Raw genomic sequence first — 23,996 nt, 5'->3', positions numbered from 1 at the left:
CAGACTGTCTTTATGATCCTCTGCCATTGTTAAAATGTTTCAAAAGAAATTTGGGCAGACATTAATTAATATAGTTGGTGCACTGCCCAAGTATAGCTCATGTATGGGAGACTTTATAAATACATATAACAAAACACAAATCAAGTATCAAACTTGATATTCTCATTGAAAAGAGAAAAGTGAGCTGTTAGCTTTAAAGGACAGTGTGACTTTTTTAATCGATGCCCGAGGGTGTCTGCATGGCAGAACTGTTAAACACCCCTTCAAATTAAAGCAGAATTTCTAATGAGGACTTTAAGGGAAGTGAGTGTGTACGTGTGTACATATGTGGGGGATAACCTGAAAGGGCCTGAACCAGCTACCCAAATTTTAATGAGTTACGTCTGAGAGCGAGGTCCTTCGGGTGTTTCGAGCCCCACTCGGTGGCGGCGTATACTCCACCCCTCTCCCATCAAATCACCCCTATTAAAATGTAAAAAAGAACTTTGGCGAAGTTAAAGGGAGAATAAAGTAATTAAATTGAGTTGTGCTGACAGTAAGGGTGACCTTAATGAAAATAATACAGCAGAGAGGCTGTCCACTGAAGCCATCATATCCACTCCCTTTTATTTATTTTTTTATCTTAGGGATCATCGTGCCTGATAGACCCGACCCTGTGTCTTCAGTGACAGACATGAAAGTGCAAAAGGCAACCTAGCAACCATAGTCCATGACGAAGAAGAATTGCAGGAGCTCTGTTTTGACCTGAAAGAAAGTATGAACGTGAAGAGAACCGTGAATTTCATGTCACGAGAATGAATATGTAGCAAGAGATGAAGTTTTTTTTCCCCCTGTGCTAATGATAGTGCTGTACAATTTAATGATGACTAATGCTAATTTAGGATACAGAGATTCAATTATTCCTGGGATGATGTTTAATCCTCATTGTAGCAGAACAAAGGCGCAGAATCAAAGGTTAAATGGGGATGATTGAATGAGATATTCTTAAAGGGCAATTTCACTGACTATTATTGTGTCAATCTTGAATGTTTCTTTACATAAAACAGAATGTCATACTGTGGCCTGCACTCAAAAAAGGCTAAATCACTTTTTTGTGTTATTTTTTTTCAGTTCAAAGAAGACAAAAGTGTCAGTACAAGGCCTTCATCGCCGTGCTTGGTGTCACGAAACACCAAAATTAGTTTATTATGACAGTATCTTAGATAAGACGAAACACTATCAATCCCCCCACCCATATAATTCTTCTGAGATCACTTCCCTGCTCTCCTTAGTGCTGTAATTTAATTTTGGTACAATTGGATCAGCCCAAGACAAAAGAAAGAATGGGGGGTACTTGTGTAAAGCTGGATTTTTGAGAACGCATTAACTGAAGTGGAGTAACAACGTTGGCCTATAGATTAAAGAGGATGGTGCAGGTGATTACATCAGACAAATCTGTCACAGATTAGCCCTAATGGGGAAACTGGTACAAAACGGCTGACATAGATCTGCTGGGGATAAAGGTAAACATCTCTATGTATATTTGCATGAAAATCACAAATAGGTTATTAAAGGTCCAACAATACTTACCCTTACCTCAAAGACCATTTCATATGAGCTGTTCTGTTAATGCACTTTCTTTTGTTGTGATTTATTAACAACTCAATATCAGAACTGTTGCAGAATTGTTTGGCTGAATCACTTCAAACGGTTGGAGTTATCACTCAGCATTTTTGTAATTACGAGGCCTTTTTTTGGAGTGCTGTTGAATCAATTTAACAAATAATCAACCGCCACCGCATCTGCCAGTTTAAACCTGCAATAACTGATTTTTTATAAAGTAATTTTTGTGGCCACTCAGGGCCGGCGGAAAGAAGTTGTGAACACAACATTGACATGGGTTAGCAAACAGTTCCTTGTTCACACATCAAAAGCAGTTACAAAAGAAACATTATCATTCATTTGGAGTCGAGCTTCTTCCACCTGGCGAATGTAAGTTCAATATTCACTCTCCTTTTGTTTCGTTTCTACAGACTCCTGAGAAAAAATATCTAACTCTTTGTCTGCTAAATGCTCCACTATCTTTACTGTCTAGTCGCTAACTGTGACTGTCTGCCATTTGGTGCTGAGCAGGTAATGTACAGTGCTTTTCTTTAGAGCTTTTTCACTGAAAACAGCTGCCTGCTGCGGCCAAATATGATTCTAGGAGAACAGTGAGAGAGAGCAAAAACAGAAAAAGTTACGGGCCAGACAGCTCAACAATGAGCTGAAAATCGCTATAAAAGGAGAGAAACTCACATTGTCACATTGTGATAATAAACATATCAATCAAGAGGCTTTTTTTTGTTGGCCTGTGCCACTATTTATTTTACAATACATTGCTTGTGGCACAGCATTGTTGTTTTTTTGCCAACCTGAGCTACATAAGTCATCACAAACATGCAGCCTCGCTCTGATCAAAGATCCTTCATTTGACTATTTTTGCTCTGCCCGAGTGCTTTCAGATTAATACTGACAATGAGAACTCTGTGGAATTGAAACCACAAAACAATGCCTTAAACATTTTGATCTAAATTTTGTAGCCTTTTCTAAAATGAAGTATTAAATATAAGGGCTAGTATGCTGAATGTGTCTTCTTAATTGGATTTTTTTGGGGAATATTGGGTTGAGGATTTTTTTTACTTTCAAGCTCTAAGAGAACACTACCACCACCACGTTAGAGTAAAATATGAATATGTCCTGCTTCAATGAATACACTTCACAAGTCAGATACCCATCAATTAAAGCAATTATACTACACAAAAAAAAGTCAAAAATGAAATCTACTCTGATTAATTCAGTTCAGTGAAGCTGAAAACTGAAACTGAGGAGCACATGAGCATCACGAATAGCGTACAGGGAGCCTGACCGCTCTTCCGTCTGTCAGAAAACGGTGAGAAGTGATGAATACATGACTGATGGGCAGCGCTACGCCAGCATGGCTAAACAGCAGGAACCAAAAAAAGATGCCGGCCAAAGGTCAAAGTCAGGCCAGACACAATAAAATGGTGAATACATAATCACGAAAAAAAGAATATGGACTGGGAAATGTACACATAACGAAGGCACAGTCACGACCAAACACATCAACATCAGGACGCCTGAGTATGAAAATAGAAATGGAGGTCACATTTAGACTTGCACCATTACACATGTGCACATATGAACAACCCGCACGTCAATCCTTACCTCTACATATGGGCCGATCGTCGCTCCAGCCTACGTAGCTCTCTGTCACTTTGAGACAACTGATGCTCTTTGAGCCCTGCAGTTCATAACCCTCGTCGCAGGAGAAATGCACTGTGGCTCCTCGCCTGCAGTTAGATTGCATACAGAGAAAACACATCAGCATCGCAAACCTGCGCAGTGGGAGTGCACTTGAGGTGAGAGTACCAAGACAAAAAATCTTCACTGCTGAAAAATAAATACATATATTTTCTTAGACTCTCCGGGTGTGATTTTCCAAAAAGTGCTGCATTGTGGGAGGTGGATGTTCCCCATTTGTCTGTGTTACAGCTGACCACTGATAGAGACAATAGCTCTGACAGGAATGAAACTCCATAATCCCACGGGTAATATTGCCATCCCACAGAGGCAGCCTATTAGTGTGCAGTGGCTCAAATGGTAGGGTATTCGTTTTAGTGTACACAATTCTCTATCAGGTCTGGTTGCAGTGGCTTTATGGGGCATGACATTGGGTAATGTGCTGTATGCTAGAGCACATTTCAAGATGCAGTCCTTGATTTGTTTTAGCAGCCGATAGTTTTCCTCCCAGCTCACTGTTGATTCAATCTCAACTGTGAACAAAGTTAAGCTCATCAACGGTGAACTGGGCGGTAATTTGGGAATAAATTTGGGACTGGATTTCTAACAGGCACGACGTCAATACTGTGGCATTTCTGACATTCAGTGACTAATGAAGGTTGTCCCATTATTACAACAGAACATTTGAAAACTAAATTAAAAAACGGCTACTTCCCAGAGACATTGGAAGTGGAACTAATTAAAACTCTGATATTAAACACAAGACGACTGTCACAGAGCACTCTCCTACCCAATTAGGCCTCGGTGATTAAATTAGAAAACCTTGTGTTGAAGTTACTTATTTGAAGAATTGTGACAAAAGTCAGGTAAAAAAAAAATAAAAATTAGGCTAATGAATGCAATATCTACAAAAAAGTACAGAAGTAAATTTCCTTGACTTTTTTCACGAGCCATACACATTTATACTGTATAGCTCAAGCCAATATAGGTAATATAGCTAACATAGACTAATAATGTCATCATTATGTCAAAGGAAAACGAGGTCTTAGAAACCTGATAACCATCTTTTCCAAACCAAAACGTATTATCCATCATTCACAATGTGTCCATCAGCATGTTCTCGTTCAGGAATCTTTCATCTATTCAGTTACCACTTAATTAATTGCTCCTGAAATCATTCTTCGCTTGCTTTTACCTGTAGTCTGTGCCTTTTCTTTTTCCTCGATCCGGGATCCCCGGGTCTGGACACATGTTGTGTCCCTGCGCTACGCCCATCTGAGACACTAATGGGAGAAGACAGAGAGAAAATGAATAAGAAAGTACAGATTGCTCAACAAAAGAAGGTCTAAACAAAATAGTTTACTCTGAAAACGTTCCATTTTGCTGCATTAAGGAAGATTTCCATACATATGAACATGCCTATACGTTTTCTCAAGCTGGTTGTAGTACGGTTACCTGGCCAGAGTGAAAATGATTAATGGTTAATTGTCCTCTAACCAAACCCCGACTTTAGTACAAGGACATATTGGACTTTTATTTGACACTACATGTATTGCCCTTATTGTTCAAGCTTGGCTATGTGTCTGTGCAAAAGTCTTTACGAGCACGTTTCCCATAAGAAGATAAAAACCTGCTATATTAAGGCTTATTGTTATGAGTTTAATTGTTGATTATTTCCAACCCTCTGGTGGTCAATAATCACAACAAATGTAAAGATAAATAGGTTGACGAGTGGAATTTAAGCTGCCGTAGCCTGCCTTTGTTATTGTCGCACTAGAAGTGTTTTAAATTTATTCTGCACTGGCTTTTACCTCGACGGTTCCTGGTGGTGCTCTGTTTGATCAAGTCACCGGGTGCAAAACAGTGGAAGGTAAAGTGCCAGAAGGGGTCAAATAAACTTGGCCAACCTGGAGAGCCCATCTGACTGACTGGGAAGGGTCAAAGGTCTTCAGGGCCAAAGCAATGTGACACCTGCTCATTGGCCAGGGTCCCAGTGTGAGGCGAGACGGCAACGAATTTAAAACAAGGCTCACTGGGGTCAGCTGAGGCAATGACAAACATGGCAGAATAAAAGGGATGATAGACTTACTGTTAGATAAACAGAAGAGCAGGACCATGTTGACTAATTCTGTCAGGCTTACTCACATCGTTATAGGAGATACTGTATTTGTCTTATTCACATAAACAATTGATTGACCCTATGTTTGATGTGAACATCGTACGATTATAAATAATTCAATGCAAAATCAATATTTGAGTATAGCAGCAAACAGTGACGTGGTGACGGAGATCCAGTCTGGCTATTCAGTTGTAGGGAGTGATGTCATTTGAGAAAGTTTTTATTTATCGGATATTCGGTAAACATTGCTTTAGATGTGAGGAATAAATACCTATCGGACATTCTGGATGCTACAGGTTGAAATTTTGATATATTTATACAGACTAATCATTTGTTGAGGTCGAAATGGTAACTTAAAGGGATAGTTTGGTTGTTTTGATTTGGGGTTGTATAAGGTACTTATCCATATCCAGTGTACAGTAGAAGCAGACCGAAGTACTGGCACAGAACCAAAGCAATGTACTGCTGTGGACGGGGTTGGCAGCAAAACATATTTTAGTCACCTGAAAGAAAGGCCCAGCTTAAAAAATCAGTGTTAAAAATGTTAGTGGTATTGTGTCACACATTATTGTCACATAATAATAACACAAACAAACTAACCAAGTGAAGCAGCAACTCACGTGTTCTGCGAGTTAAAAATACTGTTTTTTCAATGAAGTTTGGTAGATAGCAGCTTCAGTTTCCCGTCGAGAACATAGACTATATAGCTGTCTCATGGCAAGGTAAACCGGCAAAAATATTCCAAATACAGCATACACTTGAACTGGTATTGATTCTTTTTAGGTGGGCCTTTCTTTTAGTTGGCTAAAATCCGTTTTGCTGCCGGCCCTGACCACAGCAGTACATTGCTTTGCTTCCGTGCGGTAACTCCTATCTGTTTCTCCAAGCTGGGGGGCGTGCCGACCCGTCATCTGCTGTAGGTAATACACTGACAATGGATAAGTACCTCATACGACCCCACTTCAAAACACCTGAACAATCCTTTTAACAAGATTTTCTACGTTTTAATACAGTTATAGGGGAACAAAAAAATCAAAGTAATGGACTGTTTTACTTTGACTCGAAAAAGCATTTTCCATAATGTGTGTGTTTTTCGATTAAGGGCCACAGGCAGTAAAATGATGTAAAATAAAATAAAATACTGGAGATTTTTAAGTGGAAGCAGGTGAAGTGAACATAAAATGCATTAAAGCAATGCAAATGAAAGGAATGAAGAAAAAAGGTGATTTTTCTTCTGAGAGACATACGGATTAAAAGCAAAAGATGAAGTCGGAGGTAGAAGTGGATAAAATGAATTGTAAATGGCCTTGAGGCAAGATTACCATTAATGCACCTCTTTCTTTTGTTCGACAGGTCGTTCTTAAACCCTTCCGACATCTCTCTGTGTCACTCTAGCCAGGTGACTCATGGCTGTCAAGTTGTTAAAGTTGCAGATGTTCAAATAAAACTGAATGGGATAATGAACGGTGAGGCCGAGACAGAGGGGGAGACAGAACAAGGGCAAGGAAGACTAGACTGCTATGGTGAAAAATAGCAACCAGCACAATCACTGCTGTCCACTTGCTATTAGAACTTTATCTCCAGCACAGACTGTGCATCCTTTGTGTCTGCACCACTTACAACAGTCAGCATTCAACCTGTTCTCTGGTAGAGAAGAAAGCTTTTAAATGACTCTGAACAAGAGTTGAGTCTGGTGAAAAGCACAGTCTGGCATCTTCTGCAACAGACAGACATAGTTGTTGACTGAGACAACAGTTGTTCCATTCTTGCAGACTGATGCAATTCAAAAGCATATTCACCGTGTCAGGATTGCTTTTTCTTGTATGGAGGTCAGTTCCTACTACAGCTATACCTTCTCCTTATCCTTGAGCATAATACTTTAGCTCTTAACAGCACTGCAGACTCATAGCATATATAGCCACTAGTGTCAGTCTGCAGTGCAGTGAGAAAAAAGTTTCACGAGCGATGCGATTAACAGGCTTTTCACCCAACATGCATTAGGAGAAAAATACATTAACATCAACATATTGCTAAATTAGAGGCACTTTCCATTTTACTACACTGTGACAGGTAAATCTATGTCTACACTTGTATACTGAAGTTTTCTTTAAAGTAATCATGTTAAGGATAAGGTTGAGTTATTTTCTCTCTTGATAACTCAGGGGACATTGCACTTAGTAAAGTTCATTTCAGACCAGCTTATTAGCAAAACGCAGTTGACAGTTAAAGGTATAATATGCAGGAATTTTTCTAAAAACAATGTATAGACTGAAAAAAGAGTCCCTCTCAATCATCAATTATGACCGACTAGAAGTGTGTGGCTGTGTCTGTATCTGCAGAGACCGTGTCCTCTGCCTGTATTTTCTCTTTTATTATTATTTTGCTGTGTTCGGGACAATTCTGGGCTTCAGCAACAACATTTTATTTCTTCGATTCACTACTTTGTTCTCACTACCGCCGCTCCCTCTCTTCATTCACTCGACAGATAGCTCCACCATCGCTGCTCTCTCTGAGCAGAGGCAAATTTGAATGTCGTGTGTTTACAAACAGCAACCGACAACGGTTACATTATCATACCTTTAAGGTTTGCAACTTACACACTGATATCTTGTGGTGGTTGTCTTTGCTGGGCAACATCTTCACACCTCGAGACTTTAGTTCAGTCATTTTCTTCACTGTAGGGGGAAACAGAGCAGAGAGACATGTAAGACAGCAGGAAGAGCAATAATGACGCCCACACATTTCAGCAGTGTCTAAATGTTTGCAGCAGATACAGTATATAATACATATAATGTTTCATACACCATTGCCTACACCCACTCCAGATATGTTCATAGCAGTTTTGACAAAGCAATTAAACAAAAATGAAGTTCAAATAAGAAAATAACAGAACTTTTTTATGACAATAAAACCAAACTTTTATACATAAATGGATCTTGCATGGATCTAAATTATATATACGATTAAAGGTGACATATCAGGAAAAACTTCAGTGCATGTGCACATACATTTGCTGTGCCTTCCAATACCCATACTACAATATTATTAAGTATGCCAGAAAAAAGATTTAGTATGTCCCAATACATAGTATGTCAAATGCAGTATGCCAAAAATACCAGCATGCTTTTCTGGCTATTCTGACCCACAATCCTTTGCGCAGCGGATAGATGAGTAAGAGGGTCAAAGTCCAAGGTGCAATGTTGTGAAAAAAGTAGTATGTCCTAATTGTATGCATACTGCATGAAACAGTATGCACTTTGTAAGGGCAGCTGCAGTATGTCCTAAAAGTAAAAAGAAAAAGTAAGCGATTGGAAACGTAGCCATGGGTATCTGGGATGCTTTCCAACTAGGGGTGTTCTCCCAAAGAAATTCTTAGTCGACTAATACTCATACGATTTTGTCAACTGAGTTTCTCCACAAAGAATCATACAAAAGTACCACTTTAAATCTTGTGAACATGTTCTAGTAAAAACCCAAAATACAAGTATGAACCTGGAAATGAGCATGATATGTCCCCTTAAATGTTAGTCCATAAAAATTATACATTTAATTTACATATAACTCGATAATCTACAATGTCTTTGTATTCTTGTGGATAGAAAGGTGCAGGGAATAACACTAGTATTATAAGAAGAGCAAAACAACTTCATACAACAAGTTTTATACAATAAAAGATGAGGTTTTTTTTTTTTTTTTAAAGTTTTTTTTTTTGGGGTGATTTTTAAGTATTTTTATTGATAGGACAGTGGATAGAGTGTTGGAAAGGGGGAGAGAGAGAAATGACATGCGGAAAGGACCACAGGCCGGATTCTAACCCGGGTCCACCGCTGCTAGGACTGAGCCTTGGCGATACATGGGCGCTCGCTCTACCGACTGAGCTAACCAGCCGCCCTAAAAGATGAGGTTTAAGTTGTTTAGTTTCATGATAAATGAAAATAAAATAAAAAAAGGCATCACAGCAAAGTAGAAGGCTCATCTAAATGCACGCTTACTCACCAATTTCAAAAACACCATCAGCATTGTCTGTGCACCCCTTCACACTCGTCCTATTTAATTACTTTGACGGTTCCTGACAATGGAACTTTTCTTGTTTTGCATAAATGTGTTTTTTATCCTTTTGCTCAGTTTCAACTGCATTGTAATTCAAAGCTAATCTGAGTCATGTGTCAGAGAGTTGGTTTATTATGCGTCTGAAAGAAAAATTACAATACAGAAGCTCTTTTCAGATTTAGTGCCCCGATTAGAAAAGGTATAATCATGTTTCTAGAGAAGTAAGCTATTACGTACAGGGTGTACGTGTACCTGTGCCACGTAAAGTGAAGGACACTGAAGAATAAAATCAAATAAATAGAGCCAACAGTCATTTCATCATCACAACACGCTGCTGCTGTGGAATCATGGGAACTGACATGATGAGAATGGCTGGTAGGATTGTGGGGGATGGAATAGTGTTTAATCTAATTAAAGTATTAGCCTCCCATTTCTCTCTGATCTTCTAAACATATTTATCTAACATTGAACCTGTGAACCCATAAACCCCTTTCTCTCTTTCTTAATTCTCTCTCTTCTTATTCTCGTCCCATCGCCTCTGAGGTTTTCCAGCGGATGGCTGGAGGTGAGGTCCGTAGAGATCACCTTTTTTGTGGACGAACTAATCATTTTTCCCCCGCTCATCCCTTCTCAAAGTTGATCCCTGAACCTGAAATGGATGCTCGGGAGAGACAGGATTTTGTATTGGTGGCACTCTAATAATGAGTTTTCTAATCCTGAAAGCAATCTCAACTATTCTGCCAAAACAGTGAAATAATTTCACTTGCTGCAGGTATAGTTTAAAAAAAATGGCAAAATCTTCAAATAAGGGCAGCTCATGATTATTTAAGGAGATGTAAGCTCATTTGCACTACAAACAAGATGAATGATGTCAGTCTACCAAGCTTAGTTTGTTCTCAATTGGACCTGATAACATAGGGATTGTTTCCCTGTTCATTTTGTCTTGACTGTGGTGGAAAATAAAAGGCACTCACTGTGGTCACTAACATTTTATTCTCTTAGGAGAATGTGCTCGATAAATTTCATGGCAATGTGCCTCTTAGATTATGAGATATATGTTGGACACTCCATTAGGAAAGCTCATGGAGTGTCCAAAATGGTGAGAGTACAAATATGTTTCATTTCAGTGCTGTCAGTGACTATATTTTTGTTATTTACACACAAGTGGAAACTATATTCCGATTTTGGCACTAGAAGAAAGTTCAGTGGGTCACCATAAATATTCAGACTTATCCTTAGAGAGACCGAGAATACCTAAAACAAATATCATGAAAATCCAGCAATTATTTGCTGATCCCTCTGTGCAAAATGTTAAACCTGGCACACATTATTAATGATCGGCCCTTTTAAATTATCAAAACCTCTCTTGATCTTACCTTGGTACTGGGCGCTGAAACCTCTCAACTTGTGGTTGCCATCGGAGGTGAAGTGCAGCCGAAGCCAATTCTTGCTGCTAATGATGGGTGAGGGAAGGTTGGGGCCGGTGAACCTGGAGACACGGAGACAGAGAGAAGAATTATTAGCATTTTAGCACAGGAGTGTTTTAACAAGCAAATGTGAATGTAGCAGATTTGCAAACTGCAGTAATATTTAGCATTTCCTGTACACTCATACAGTAAATGTATTCAAGGTGAAGGGCTAGGGATGCACCAGTGCCATCTAAAGCATCAGTCTAAGCACTGATAACCTTGCGTAATACATGGGCAATGGAAAAGGAAACTGTGTTTCAGATATACTTGGTATTTGTTTAGTTTCATGGACACCATAAGCTGGGAGAAAACTAGAATTACTGTCTCGCTGTTGTATGTGTGGCACAGAAGATATGTATATATAGTTGCCTACTGACTTATATGTGTTATTTTATGTGAATGTATTTTATTTCACATGTTTACAGACACCACCCATTCAATTTCAAACATTTCTATTTGAGGATAAAGGCACGAGATCCTCCGTTGCTATATATAGACTATGGGCTCGCGCTGTGTTCTTCAGTTGGCTGTTAATATCTAATTAACGTTACCAATAAATGTGCCACTGAAAACCATTTTTCCATTTATTCCTTCAGATTAAAATATGTCGATCCTGAGTGTGTGATTCGTGGGTGCAACATATGCCTGCGCAAAACAGTCAAACTGCAGTTTACCTCCACGTCTGTCCAAAAATTTCCTGTTAGACATTTGTGTGAAATTGTCATAATTCGCATATGAATTCTTGAGCTACAGCCAAAAACGTGTTTTGTGAGGTCACAGTGACCTTTGACCACCAAAATCTCATCAACTCATCCTTGAGTCAAAGTGAACATTTGTTTAAAATTATAAGAAATTCGCTCCAGGCGTTCCTGAGATATCGTGTTCACGAGAATGGGACAGACGGAAAACCCCAAAACATAGTGCCTCCGGCCACGGCTGTCACCGGTAAGGAGGCATAAATATGTTACTATGTTAGGTATGCTGCTGTATGAGTAACTGTAATTGATGTACAAATCATTTCTTCCTAAAAGTAATTTAAATATCAACTTTTATTCAATCTACCATTACAATCTTCCTTTGTAGGAGAGGATTGTGCTCTCTTGTGCTTCTGTTTTGTCCTATAAAGCAATTGTGTAATCCATCAGATTCCCAATAAAGTCAAGCCCAATGGCAGACTATACATTACAGAGATTGGCAGAACCTGCCAGTCTTCCTGCTGATTGTCTTGTTTGTTTATGGTAATCACACTAATGTTTCAAAATTAATGTGGCCTTGACTTGGAGATGTTAAAATGTTACACCTTTGAGATCTATTAAAAAGGAGGGTCTGATACTCAAGGGGGAACTGTAATGTTAACGACTCTTAACCAAACCGTGGCCCAATAAAAAAATGGGACCAGGAAAAGACCGGCATTGGCATTTGCAGAGAAAGGACACACTCCTTTTTATTGCTTCGAAAAAGCAATAGTGAATTATACTTCACAAACACTTATAGTGCCTCCTGATCTGTATGCTAATGAGCGCTGTTGCTTACCCGGCACTTCTTCTTCAGTTGTTAAAGCCCAGAGTCGTTTGGGAACACATCATGTTTTATCCGGAGACACACTAACACAATCTCACGCACACACTCGTACAGGATATGCACTTATTCGCTCAGGCACACATTCGCACAAGTGTGTGCATTAATTCCTATTGCCCATCTGTAAATTACATTTCCCCCAACTGTGTCCACCTCATCTCCCCCAACCTACATCTCTGCTTCACTCTATAGAGTAGATACATACTGAGGTACGCCTCCAACCGAGGTCTCATTAATACCACTGAAAAAAGCAAAGAGAAGTGGAAATGTGATTAAATAATGTAATAAAACTGAGAAAGCGACTGGGAAAAAATAGGTATGAGGCATATTTTGCAAGCTAATAACTATTCTGCTTTGAATGCAAAAACATATTTTGTGTACTGATGCCGCCAGGGACAAAAGAATAAAACAGCTTTAAGCATACAGCTCCAACCAAAAGAGACATGGATCTACTATGAGGGAGTCTGGCGAGGGTGTTTGGTGGAGAGACGTGACTGAATGCACTGTAGAGCTCTCTTAGGATCAATTAAAAAGCATGCAGGTTTCTAGATGTAGACAGAATTTCCTTTTTATTTTGATGAAAACAGCACTATTCGTTTATAAAGTAAACCCTCGGTGCAGTCGGTTCAGCTTCAGGGTACACGATACAGTAGCTCAACTTATTAGTCAAGGTGAACACGAGCTCACCTGAAGGACGTCACGGAGGAGGGAGAGACAGAGAGAGTGGATTTTTTGAAAAGAGTTTTGGGCAGCAGGCCGGACAAACCGCGAGGGAGAAATGAGACGATGATTAAAAGAGAAAGAGAGATGGTATCAAAATGTCAGTGATTTGGCTTTTTTCAGCCATGCTGCACGCAGACGGCGGGAAGATGGAGCAGAGTGCAGAAAAAAAAGAGAGTATGTCACTGATGAAACTCAAGTGTTTCTCCTGTCTCCCATGGTTGCTTTTCAGCATGTAGCAGGTGTGGCAGCCACTTGTTAAGTCAGTGACGCCAATGACCTCAACCCTCGGTTAAGAGATTTCCACCGAAGCAAGCTTCGCTAATCAAACCGTTGTGTTCCAGTTACAACGGGTTAAGGTCAGGATCAGGAGCAATGGTTGGTGTTGACTCTATGTCCTGACCAGACGAAGGAGCTCCTTATATCAGAGGGCTTTGATGAAAACGGTGGTGTAACAAGTGTTGATCACAGTTTGTGTGCAACATGTGTGTTGTATGCATGTATGTATATGCCACAAACTCAATTGCTCAAACATTGTCAAATTAACCTGGAGCATATTTATTAACCTCTCAGTTCATCCTCTATTTGCTCCACATAAACTACTTTTGCTCCTTCTAACAACTCAAAAACAGCTCACTGTCCATACGCCAAGTGATTTTAACCCGGGAGAGACCAACCCTATACCCTACATTACAATTAAAGGTGACTGAAATGGCTTTGGGTATCAAAGTATAATTACGACCAGAAACTCAAACACACAGTATCTACCTGTCATCTAATATGCCTTTCAAGCAAACATGATTTCCAATGGGACATGTTGCATTATCAATGTTAAATTCTTGGACTCTTCGTTGTCCATTTCCTTTACTGAACATTCAACAACTACCCCTGACTAAAGGTCTTAGAACTAAAGTCCGTATTTTTTTGTACGCATTTTTTAAATTTGTCATCCGATAAAAACAAAATGCAGACACCTTGCACACTGAGACTGATGTGTTTTATTATTTTTTGTTGAGCTGCCTAGAGCACAATCTATACTGTCTAATCTTTACTACATCCTTTGTTTTGCGACCATCCCCGATTCTAAGCTGTTCTGCAATCACCTGCCATAATCTACCTTTAAAACTGTTTGCATCTCTATATTCTTGTATTTCTTAGTCGTAAAATGCTTTGTGTGGGAAGACAAAGTGAATATGTATCATGCCATTTCATGTTGGATGATGGCGTTTGCTCGGAAAGTGGCTCTGAGTGGTCAAACAACCCTCTTTTGGTTTTTGACGGATGCAAAAAAAATGACAGACGAAAGTTTCGGAGTCTGTGATTAACACAACATGAGGTTGTATTTATTTTTAAACGTGCAACAATTTCAGATGAAAAATATAAACTTGGTGTGCACGGGGCTTTAGAGCTTGGCCCTTTTTCTAAAGCATAATGGATGGGAAAACAGAGTAAACCAAGAAAAACCATATAAATGTCCCACATAAATTCAATCATATACACTATCTGTCTTTATTGGCAATCTCTTTGTTTGTTTTTTTTATATATTTCTAAGCATGGTCATAATTAAGTTATTTTTCTGACCAGATTACGATTTGTTCCTTCATTTCAGTTTGGCTGGGAGGCGGCATGGTATAATGAAAATGAGGCGGAAATGTGAAGCCATGTTGTGCGACACTGGCCTTGATTTACAACGGAAAGCGCAAGGCTGATAAAGTGAATCGGCATGCCTCAAGAGGTGTTTTATCACTTTAAGATGAAGCATCGAGGGGGGGTCACGTAGTGTCTGGCACATGTGCGTTTGGAGTAGTACTACGAGGACGAGAGAGGAGAGCGCCAGAATCACCTCTGGCTCCAAGTGCATAGCTGGGTCCTGAATCCTGGGTACTAAATCTCACACCAATGAATCACTATATATGATCCCCACGGCCCACACGGCACATACAAAGGCCTCCAAACACCGGCGCCAAGATTTTAATGCAAACAGCCCTGTTAACGTTACTCCCCTTTTCACCATAGGGACAAATAAAAATGTCCCTTAGAATTAAAGCGCAATTTAAGCTGGAATCAGCTCTCATTAACACGCAACAAGCAGGCTAAAGACTGACTTAAGGTTGTGATAAACTGTTGCAATGGCAGAGGATAAGGAACTGATGCGTCTGCCATTAAGGATTAGGGATTAATAAATATGGGATGACAGATGAACACCATAAATATCATTTTTGACCTAGTGTAACCTCTGCCTTTCCCCCATTTCACTGTCCGGCCCCTTTTTTTTTTGCTGAAAACATTAAAGTTTCAGGGTGAAAGTGACCATGGGGAGCAACAGAAAAAGTCCTGAGCTGGCTGACGGAGGTCTCCTGAAGGTTGTTGTGGCCACTTCTATAGTTCCTTTTCACCTCGCCCTCTCGCTCTCTCGGTGTCTGGCTGACCATATTAGATTTTATGCGGAATTGTCTTGAGAGTGCAGTAGCTAAATCAGTTTCCAGTTCCAGGCCCCAAAGCTCCTCAGTCTGAGTCAGACTTTTGATGATTGTCCAAGAAATGTATTTTGGGCAAGGCAAGGTGATAGAAGCAGCCAGTGGTGTTCTTGAGTTGGGGGGACTGACGCTGACACACGCAGATTTCTGAGAAACGGGTTTTGACGCAGCTCTTTTACTTCCATTATCAACACTCATAAAAGTCATGAAATGGTTTTAATGTTACACAACTTCATAGGCAACATCCCATTTCTGAGTAGAGGGATTTGCAAATCCTTGTTGCTTAGACTTGTCTCTTCACCGTCACATTATGATTGAGGGTCTTAGGAATAAGCAAGACCAGTCAGAATACATTTACGCAGCACTAGCATGGAGATACTTTCCATACTGATGAGATGTGACTCATTAAATTGTTAATGCCTTTCAGGATTCTGAACAAAGGTCGTCGTCATCAGGAAATTCAGCGAACCCCTTTCCCAGTGGATTGGGTCTTTTTTTTTTTCTGCTTTATATTCATCGTTTCATGTCATCTGTTTTCTGTTCCGAGGGGCGAAAGGTGTCAAATTACCCCACGCATAATCACTGATGGGCGGAGTTTAGGTGTCAAAGGTGACTAGCTCCGCGTTAGGATCAAACGCTTTAAATCACCGCTCGGCGGGTGAGTTCATTGTGATGTAGAGTCAGATGACCACACTTGCGTCCGTGTGTGTGGGTGGCTTGCAGGCGTGTGTGGGGTGGGTAGATTCTGGACGAAGAACGTCTCTGTTAATTGCAGCTACTTAGGTAGATCAATCAGAGCTCTGCTCAGTATGCAGGTCCCGGTGCTTACAGCAGACCGGGGGTCACCGTGACTTTAAAGCCAAAACTTTCAAGCATTTTAATGAGGCTGTGTGAATTATAGCACAGGCCAGTCTATCCAGATGTACATGCAGCCACACACACACAAACCATCACTAGCAAACATTTACAGCTACAAACACGTACGCAGATATCAATAAATTCTCTCCCCTTCTCTCTCTCTCTGTCATACAGCCTAACACACACACAAACACACACACACGCCACATCCTTCTGAGGTAAAACTAATCAGTGTGGAAGACCCTTAAGTCCAGAAAGGCAGTATTAAAGCCCCGGCAGTGGAGCCGTAGCTGTGACCTTCAGATGTAACCGAGACCAGACATACACTGGGGGTTTAAATGAACCACCAGAGCCCCTCCTGCTCCCAAACAACATAGAACCCTCAACACTGTTCATTCATTTTCTTCAAACAGCAAACCACCTAGGCAGTAAAAACCATCAACCTTACACTATAAGTTAAGGCCAAAATATTAGGAGAGGCCTTCAGGGCAGTTATGTCTCACGGGTCTGTGCACAAAGAGAAGGCCTTACAGAGGAGTTTGAAAACTCCACTGGCCAGGCCGGTAAAACTGCAGACGCATCAGAGCCTACATGCCTACTTTTCCCTTAGACTCCCTGGTCCAACAGAGCCAAAATGTCTGTTCTTCTTCCTCTCTCAGTGCTCATGTATTATTCATGATTCAGACCTCTGGCCCCATCAGAGCGCCTTGTTAAATCTTCTGAGGGATTCCTTTCTTCCTCTTCCCACAACTCATTTTCTGCCCTCATAGAACATATAATATGGACACTGATTGAAAGAAATTTCCTTTTGGGAAGAACAACACACCAACCCCCATCTTGGCTTCCTTTCCCTTATTCTTTTTTTTTCATTTTTAAGCCTATCTAGAAGCTTCCTACAAATGCACTTTTGTGTCAGTCATTTTTAAAACAGAGTAAAGAATGTAGATAGATGTTAAAACCCAGCTCATGCTTGGGGATATGTAAGGGTACAACTGCCATATGACCTTCCCATGATCCTGCCATTCACATACAATCATCATACACCAATTTCCTCCTCCTCAGTTTCAACTCAGATCTCTTTTTCAAAGACAGGAACATATGAAGGCAATTGAGGATATTCTCTTCCAATTTTAATAACATCTATGCAAATTAAAACTAATCTCATTGGCTGTTCTGCCAGGCTGTTTCATTTCCTTCACCAAAGAGAAATGTATAGTAGGCACACCGACACAAGTCTCAAGATGAAGTGTGAACTTATTTTCCATACGACAGCATGATATTCACATCAAACATGTCAGCATTGCTTAAGGTCATAGTGACAATCTGTCATATTAACTGAGTGTGTAGAGAAAAGTAGGGCTGACCCGAATGCGTTGAAAATTCAAAGCATCGACCGTTCCTGTGGTATTCGACCTTCAAATCGGTATTCGAATGCTTCAGGATTTTGTTGTTTGTTTGTATTTTTATATAACTATATAATAACAAAGTATAAATCCCAAAATAGACCATGAAATAAGGAATAATCCCACAACATTATTCATTATTCAACATTAATTATTATTAGTTATTCTCAGACGGATATCGCTGTTTGTTGTGTGTAGAAGTGTTTGTGTGGACAGTAGTGCTGTCCCGGGCACTGAAACAGGGGAGACAGACAGAAGAATATGTCTGCTTGCTGGGCCGCGCTGTGCTGCCAAGCTTTGAATACCTTCGGATATTCCTCACCGAAGCTTCGAAGCCCAAAAAATGGTATTTGGGACAGCCCTAAGAGAAAGACTGTCGGTGAAGAATAGGTTTAAGTTAAGTCAGCCACACTGTTGGATTGTTGAACAGTTAATGTTGATGGTCAAAATAGATTGCAATAGTTAAAACCTATATGAAAGATAGAATATATACCAAAGTAAAGCTCTTAGGAGTGACTGGGATCAATTTAAGACCAAACACTGGTTTGGAGCTGGCTGGCCAGTTAATTGAGGGTTTCCCCCATCATTTAGTGTTGGAGTTGCTGCATTTGCTAGCACTTCAGAGCCAGAATCTCCTGTTGAAAGCAAACCTACACTCCACCCACAGCCAGAAGACACAGGGGAGCTTTGGTCTCCAGGGCCGGAGTCGATGCTGCTCTGCTCCTCTGCCTGCCTGCTTGCCTTCACTCACACACCGCGCTCGTTCTCACTCGCTCCACCTCTCACGTGCATGTGCGCACACTACACACTGCAGAAGACGGGAGTCTGAAGCAGGACAACACAGTATCAGCATTGATTCGCGGAGAGACCTTCGTCTGGTCAGTTAACATTCCTGCAAAGCAGGTGAAATATAGAGATATTGTGGTTTTAGCTGACGTGTGTCGCCTCACTGTTTTGACCGATGCTCGTTCATGTCTATGTAGAGCGAGCACAAGCGCGAGCTCGAGCAACAGGACGCTGACTTTCGTTTGTCTTAACGGCCACAGGTGTCGCTGTTAACAAGCAATTTCTGATTCTTACATAGAGTCCCTTTAACACTCATCCTACCAACATATTTAACATACAAGGACTACCGACTGGTGTCCCTGGAGACCCCAAGAATAAACTACTGTGAGAAAAATAAGACAAAGCACATGAGGAAATCTGTGTCTGCTACATCCGTCTCTCTCTCTCTCCTTCAAAATGACTGACAGACTGTCCCTAGCCTCCCTGATAGTGTGTCATACTTTAAAACAGGACCCATGACAAACATTTTATCTATCTATTATGTTTCATGTATTTTAACTGCATAGGCTGCAATTGGTTGCTTTTGACTGGGGTCCCCTAGGACTCCAATACGTTGGACTTTTTTTGAAAAAGCAACACTTAAAATAGAAAACAATGATGTGAAGTCATTACAAACACATTGATTGACAAAGTCGTGAAAAACTGGAATGATAGAATGAAGCACCCACGGGATATGACAAAAAGTACATCCCTTGGGTCTGCGAGTGTCCCAGTTTAGTTAGATTAAGGTTAAACGTGTGAAACTCTCTGAGACATTCTGATAACAGACCAAAAAAACTCACACAGACAAGCAGACAAAATGGGGCAGAAACATAAACTCAAGCGGCTCAATTCATGGAAGTAAAGAATTTAGTGCCACTTGTTCTGCAATTGATTCCGGTGTCAGCGTGATTTATTACTCTTCTTCAAAAAGTCAAGGTAGATGTAGGCAAAGTCACCGAGAGCAAAGCAATAGGACTAAACTGCTATTGAATGGACTGTGGAACAATGCTGATGAGGAAACCATACAGAGCCTAATGGCTTAGATTATTGAATGTTTGCCTTCAACAAAATGACCTACACAGGCACAAATGACTTGTTTGACTAAGATGCAGCAAAAAAAAAGACAAATACAGACATTGTCATTGGTGGCTGTTTTCTCCATATCTCCCCTTCTGTTTAAATTCTGTCAAACCCAGGTGACATGACGCTTCGCCATCATCACCGCGGAAGGTTGCGGACGACACGCACGCACCTTAATACACAAACAAACAGGCGCACGCGCCATCAATCACATCACACCAACTGAAAAAAGAATATGTGTGCACTTCTCAATGGGTGTAATCGCCTGTGGACGGTATTGGATCTGTGGTTAACGGGAGACAAACAAATGAGTTTCCAAGGTCACTCTTAAAAGCGGCAGTGATAATTGAGCCCTCGCTGTAGATCTATCAAACGCAACAATAAACAAATGCTAATAATATCCTAGGGCAGACTGCAGGGACATCATGCCTTATCTCCTAGAGGAGATATGCACCGAGAAAAAGAGCCAGGTGGAGAAGCAGTTAGTGAACACAAAAATTAAGGGAATGAAATATATCATAGTATCATTTTAAACAAATTATTCTCAAGGTTGAAACATTTAGAACGTCTGATTCACAAATCGTACCTCCCACTACCATCAAAGCTCACTGAGTGATTCTGCCAGCAGCACTTCCAATGTTCAACTGGCTTCTTTTCTCCGCCACCTGGAAAGTCACGCTCTATGACTGCTTAGAAGAAAATGGCTTTTGTAAAACATCAAAGTAAACAGTAGGCTACAATGACTGACAGAACCAGCGCCAATGACTGCTATGCTAGCACGGCAAACTGAAGCGTCAGTGAAATTGCTTTGACGCTTCCTCCAAAGAAATAAAGATCAACAATACATCTCAACAATAAATGGATTTCTGTCACTAACAACAGCTAGCCTGGCTCTGTCTAAAGGTAACTAAATCTGCATACCAGCACCTCTAAAGCTCATCAATGTCTGTGGTTTGTTTAATTGTATAAATAGAAATGAAGTGTAAAAAAGACAAGTTATGCTGCTGGAGGCTTCTGTTCGTCACCTGGCAACCACTTGGTGACAACAAGACTAACCTCCTGTAAAACCACAACTTGTTCTTACACTTTGTTTTTTGTATGTACAAGATAAACAAGACATACCATGTTAATTAGTGAGCTTTAGAGGTGCTGGTAGGAAGATTCTGTTACTCTTGGACAGAGCCAGGCTGTTTCCTTTAGTTTCCAGTCTCTATGCAAAGTAGGGCTGTCAAAGTCAACACAATAACGTGTTAACGCAAATTTGTATCATATGAAACTAGATAAAACCTAATGAATTCATTGGTACCAACCATGTCATACTAGCTTGTCGCAAAGGAGGCTAAATAACGCTCCAAATTACACTCAATTTTGGAGAGGAAAAACTGGCATGACCATTTTCAAAGGGGTCCCTTGACCTCTGACCTCCAGATATGTGAATGAAAATGGGTTCTATGGGTACCCACGGGTCTCCCCTTTACAGACATGCCCACTTTATGATAATCACATGCAGTTTGGGGCAAGTCATAGTGAAGTCAGCACACTGACACACTGACAGCTGTTGTTGCCTATTGGGCTTCAGTTTGTCATGTTGTGATTTTAGAATTTTTTTTTTATGCTAAATGCAGTACCTGTGAGGGTTTCTGGACCATATTTTTCATTGTTTTGTGTTGTTAATTGATTTCTAATAATGAACACATACTAGGGATGTTCATAATTAACCGTTTAACCATTCACCGACATTTTAACCGATTAACGCTATTGGTTAAAACGGTCAAAAGAAATATTTATAATTAATTAAAAAGCAGAGCGGCTCATCGCTTTAAGGAGAAAAGCTGATCCACCTTAACAGCCCACGTTAAGAGGCGGAGCCGGAGTTGCAGGATACATGAAGCATTCAACACACACACGAACACTCGTTAAAGTTACGTTGGGCTGACAGAGTGTATGTGTGTGGCGGCGGCGGCGGTGGCAGCGGCGGCGAGCAAGAAGCCTCCGGCAATACTAGAGCTGCTAACGTAGCACAAATACACACACTGTTTATCGGACCATCGCTATCGTTAATCTGGGTAGACAGTGTCGTTACGCCGGGCAGACACACAGCTGACAACCTGCTAAACTAAACTAAATGTGCGGTGGAGACTTTTACTGGGAAAGTGGCTGCATGTGTGCGACACTACATGCAGCAAGAAAGCAAATTGGTGTATAACCCAAAATGTTGAACTATTCCTTTAAAACAAATGTAACCATCTTAATATAACGAATATTGGTTTGCAATCTAAGCAAGTGAAATTATCTTACACTGCAGCTGTTTTCACTTGTAATAATATTAAGAAGTGAAGATTCAATATCAGTCAGTTTAAGATGGACATCTATGCTTCGCTGGACAATTTCTCGCTCTCCCTCCTTTTCCCCATCTCCCTATGTCTCTCTCTCTCTCTCTCTCTCTCTTCTCTCCTGTGGTTTGTGTGTATGAGCTGTTAGTTTTTCAGAGCGAGCAGTCTGAGATGACGCAGTATGCGGGGAGACAGGTGAAACCATGCTAATGATATTGAACCAGGCAACACTGTCAAATCCCCCCAAAACACAGCCGGCGCATTGTATTCCCTTGATACCAGAGCATCCGGAAATAACCACATTGTTATGCTAGGAGAGAGGCATCTATGGGTTTTTGCATGCATCTTTGTTTGTATTTGGTTGTGAATGTGTGGGATTGCGTGTCCATAGATAGTATGTGTGAACACGTTGCAACAGAAAACTTATTTGATATCACATGCACGCACATCCTTATAAAATTGACAATTATATATGCACAATACGGCGCCTAAGAATCATTTTTTCTTGTTTAATATTATAATTGGACATTATTTAGTTTATAATTATTGTTTTGTTTTTTATCTGACACTTTAATCAATCTTGTCCTTTGGCTCCCAAATTATCCACAATTCATTCAATAAATAATTTAAATAAAAACAATTTAATTTTGTTTATGACAAGTACAGTTCTCTTTGCACTAATTATAGAATTATGAAATGTGACGGAGCTTTCACTCGTATTGATAAATTGCACAATATAACCTAATTCTGATGATGTAGCTCTTTTACATATACTTAAATCAAATGACTACTGTTGGTTTGAGGAAATGCCAAACATGATATATCAGTTTTTAAATTATTTTTGTGGTTCGCGTGGTCATTAAATGCATGCATGATTTAACAGGAGCCCATTACAGCAACTTACTGGCATTCATAAAACTAAATGGCTTATAAACCTGTGTTGCTGTACAATCTGCTCCCGTGCACTTTTTATAATGAAGGCACTGAATAGTGCAGAGTCAGAATTTTCCCTTTTAAACAATAAGCCCCAAGGCACCCACGTATTAAAGGGTAGTACAGTACATAAAGGTCGACATAAAGTATAAAGCAAACTAATTAACTACAAGTGGGAAAAATATGCAAAGTAATAACGACCACTAAAATCCATCTATGTTCATTTTGGAAGGCGTTATGTGAGGAATTCAACGGGTTTGACCTCTTTTTTACTCGACACCAAACGCAAATCCTCACAAAATAGCCTGCTGGAATCAGCAGAGAATGAGAAAAAAGACTAGCGGAGGATTAATGACAGGGAGACATTTTTACTCAACACCAGAGTGCTTGGGAAAAAAAAAAAAGATCCACCATGTCTATACTTGTACATCATTTTTTGGATCCAGTGGCTACCATCCACACACTTCATCTTTACTCTAAATCACCCACTCCAATGTACGACTACTATTTTAGCTCTTCCATCTACTGCAGTGGTCTCCTTATCTTTTACTATTGTTAGTTATCTGTGATTCCTTACTCAATTCCCACTGCGCTGCTTTTCCTGGCATCTTTTCAGATGGACTCTGAAGAGGCTGCCTGAACAGAAACACTAAAACTCACTTTGTGCCAGCGCTAAGTTGTCGATAGCACCGACACGGATCCAATGCCGTTTTTTGTCAAGTCCATTGTTGGTGCTGCTTGCACTTGTTCCAGGATCCAAAAGCACCAATGCACCAAGGTGGGTGGAGTAGAGCAACTGAGGATGCGATTATGCAGATCAGGTGGTGCAGTGCAGATTTTGAACGTTTTTTGGCAATAAATTGTGT

At 40.3% G+C, this 23,996-nt stretch overlaps 1 protein-coding gene across 1 annotated transcript in view; it reads right to left on the bottom strand.

Annotated features, from left to right (window-relative positions):
- Positions 1 to 23,996, bottom strand: part of csmd2 (CUB and Sushi multiple domains 2) — a 286,853-nt gene that overhangs the window by 146,848 nt on the left and 116,009 nt on the right. The window contains exons 6-9 of the mRNA XM_037794153.1: positions 10,828 to 10,940; positions 7,999 to 8,076; positions 4,478 to 4,565; positions 3,208 to 3,332 (exon numbers count right to left, since the gene is read on the bottom strand). Coding sequence (XP_037650081.1) covers positions 3,208 to 3,332; positions 4,478 to 4,565; positions 7,999 to 8,076; positions 10,828 to 10,940 — 404 coding nt within the window. The remainder of the gene's footprint in view (positions 1 to 3,207; positions 3,333 to 4,477; positions 4,566 to 7,998; positions 8,077 to 10,827; positions 10,941 to 23,996) is intronic.

This window comes from Sebastes umbrosus, chromosome 15, assembly GCF_015220745.1.
Source record: "Sebastes umbrosus isolate fSebUmb1 chromosome 15, fSebUmb1.pri, whole genome shotgun sequence".
NCBI lineage: Eukaryota > Metazoa > Chordata > Actinopteri > Perciformes > Sebastidae > Sebastes > Sebastes umbrosus.
Note: the sequence above shows the minus strand (reverse complement) of the source record. Positions and strands in the feature narration are given on the sequence as shown.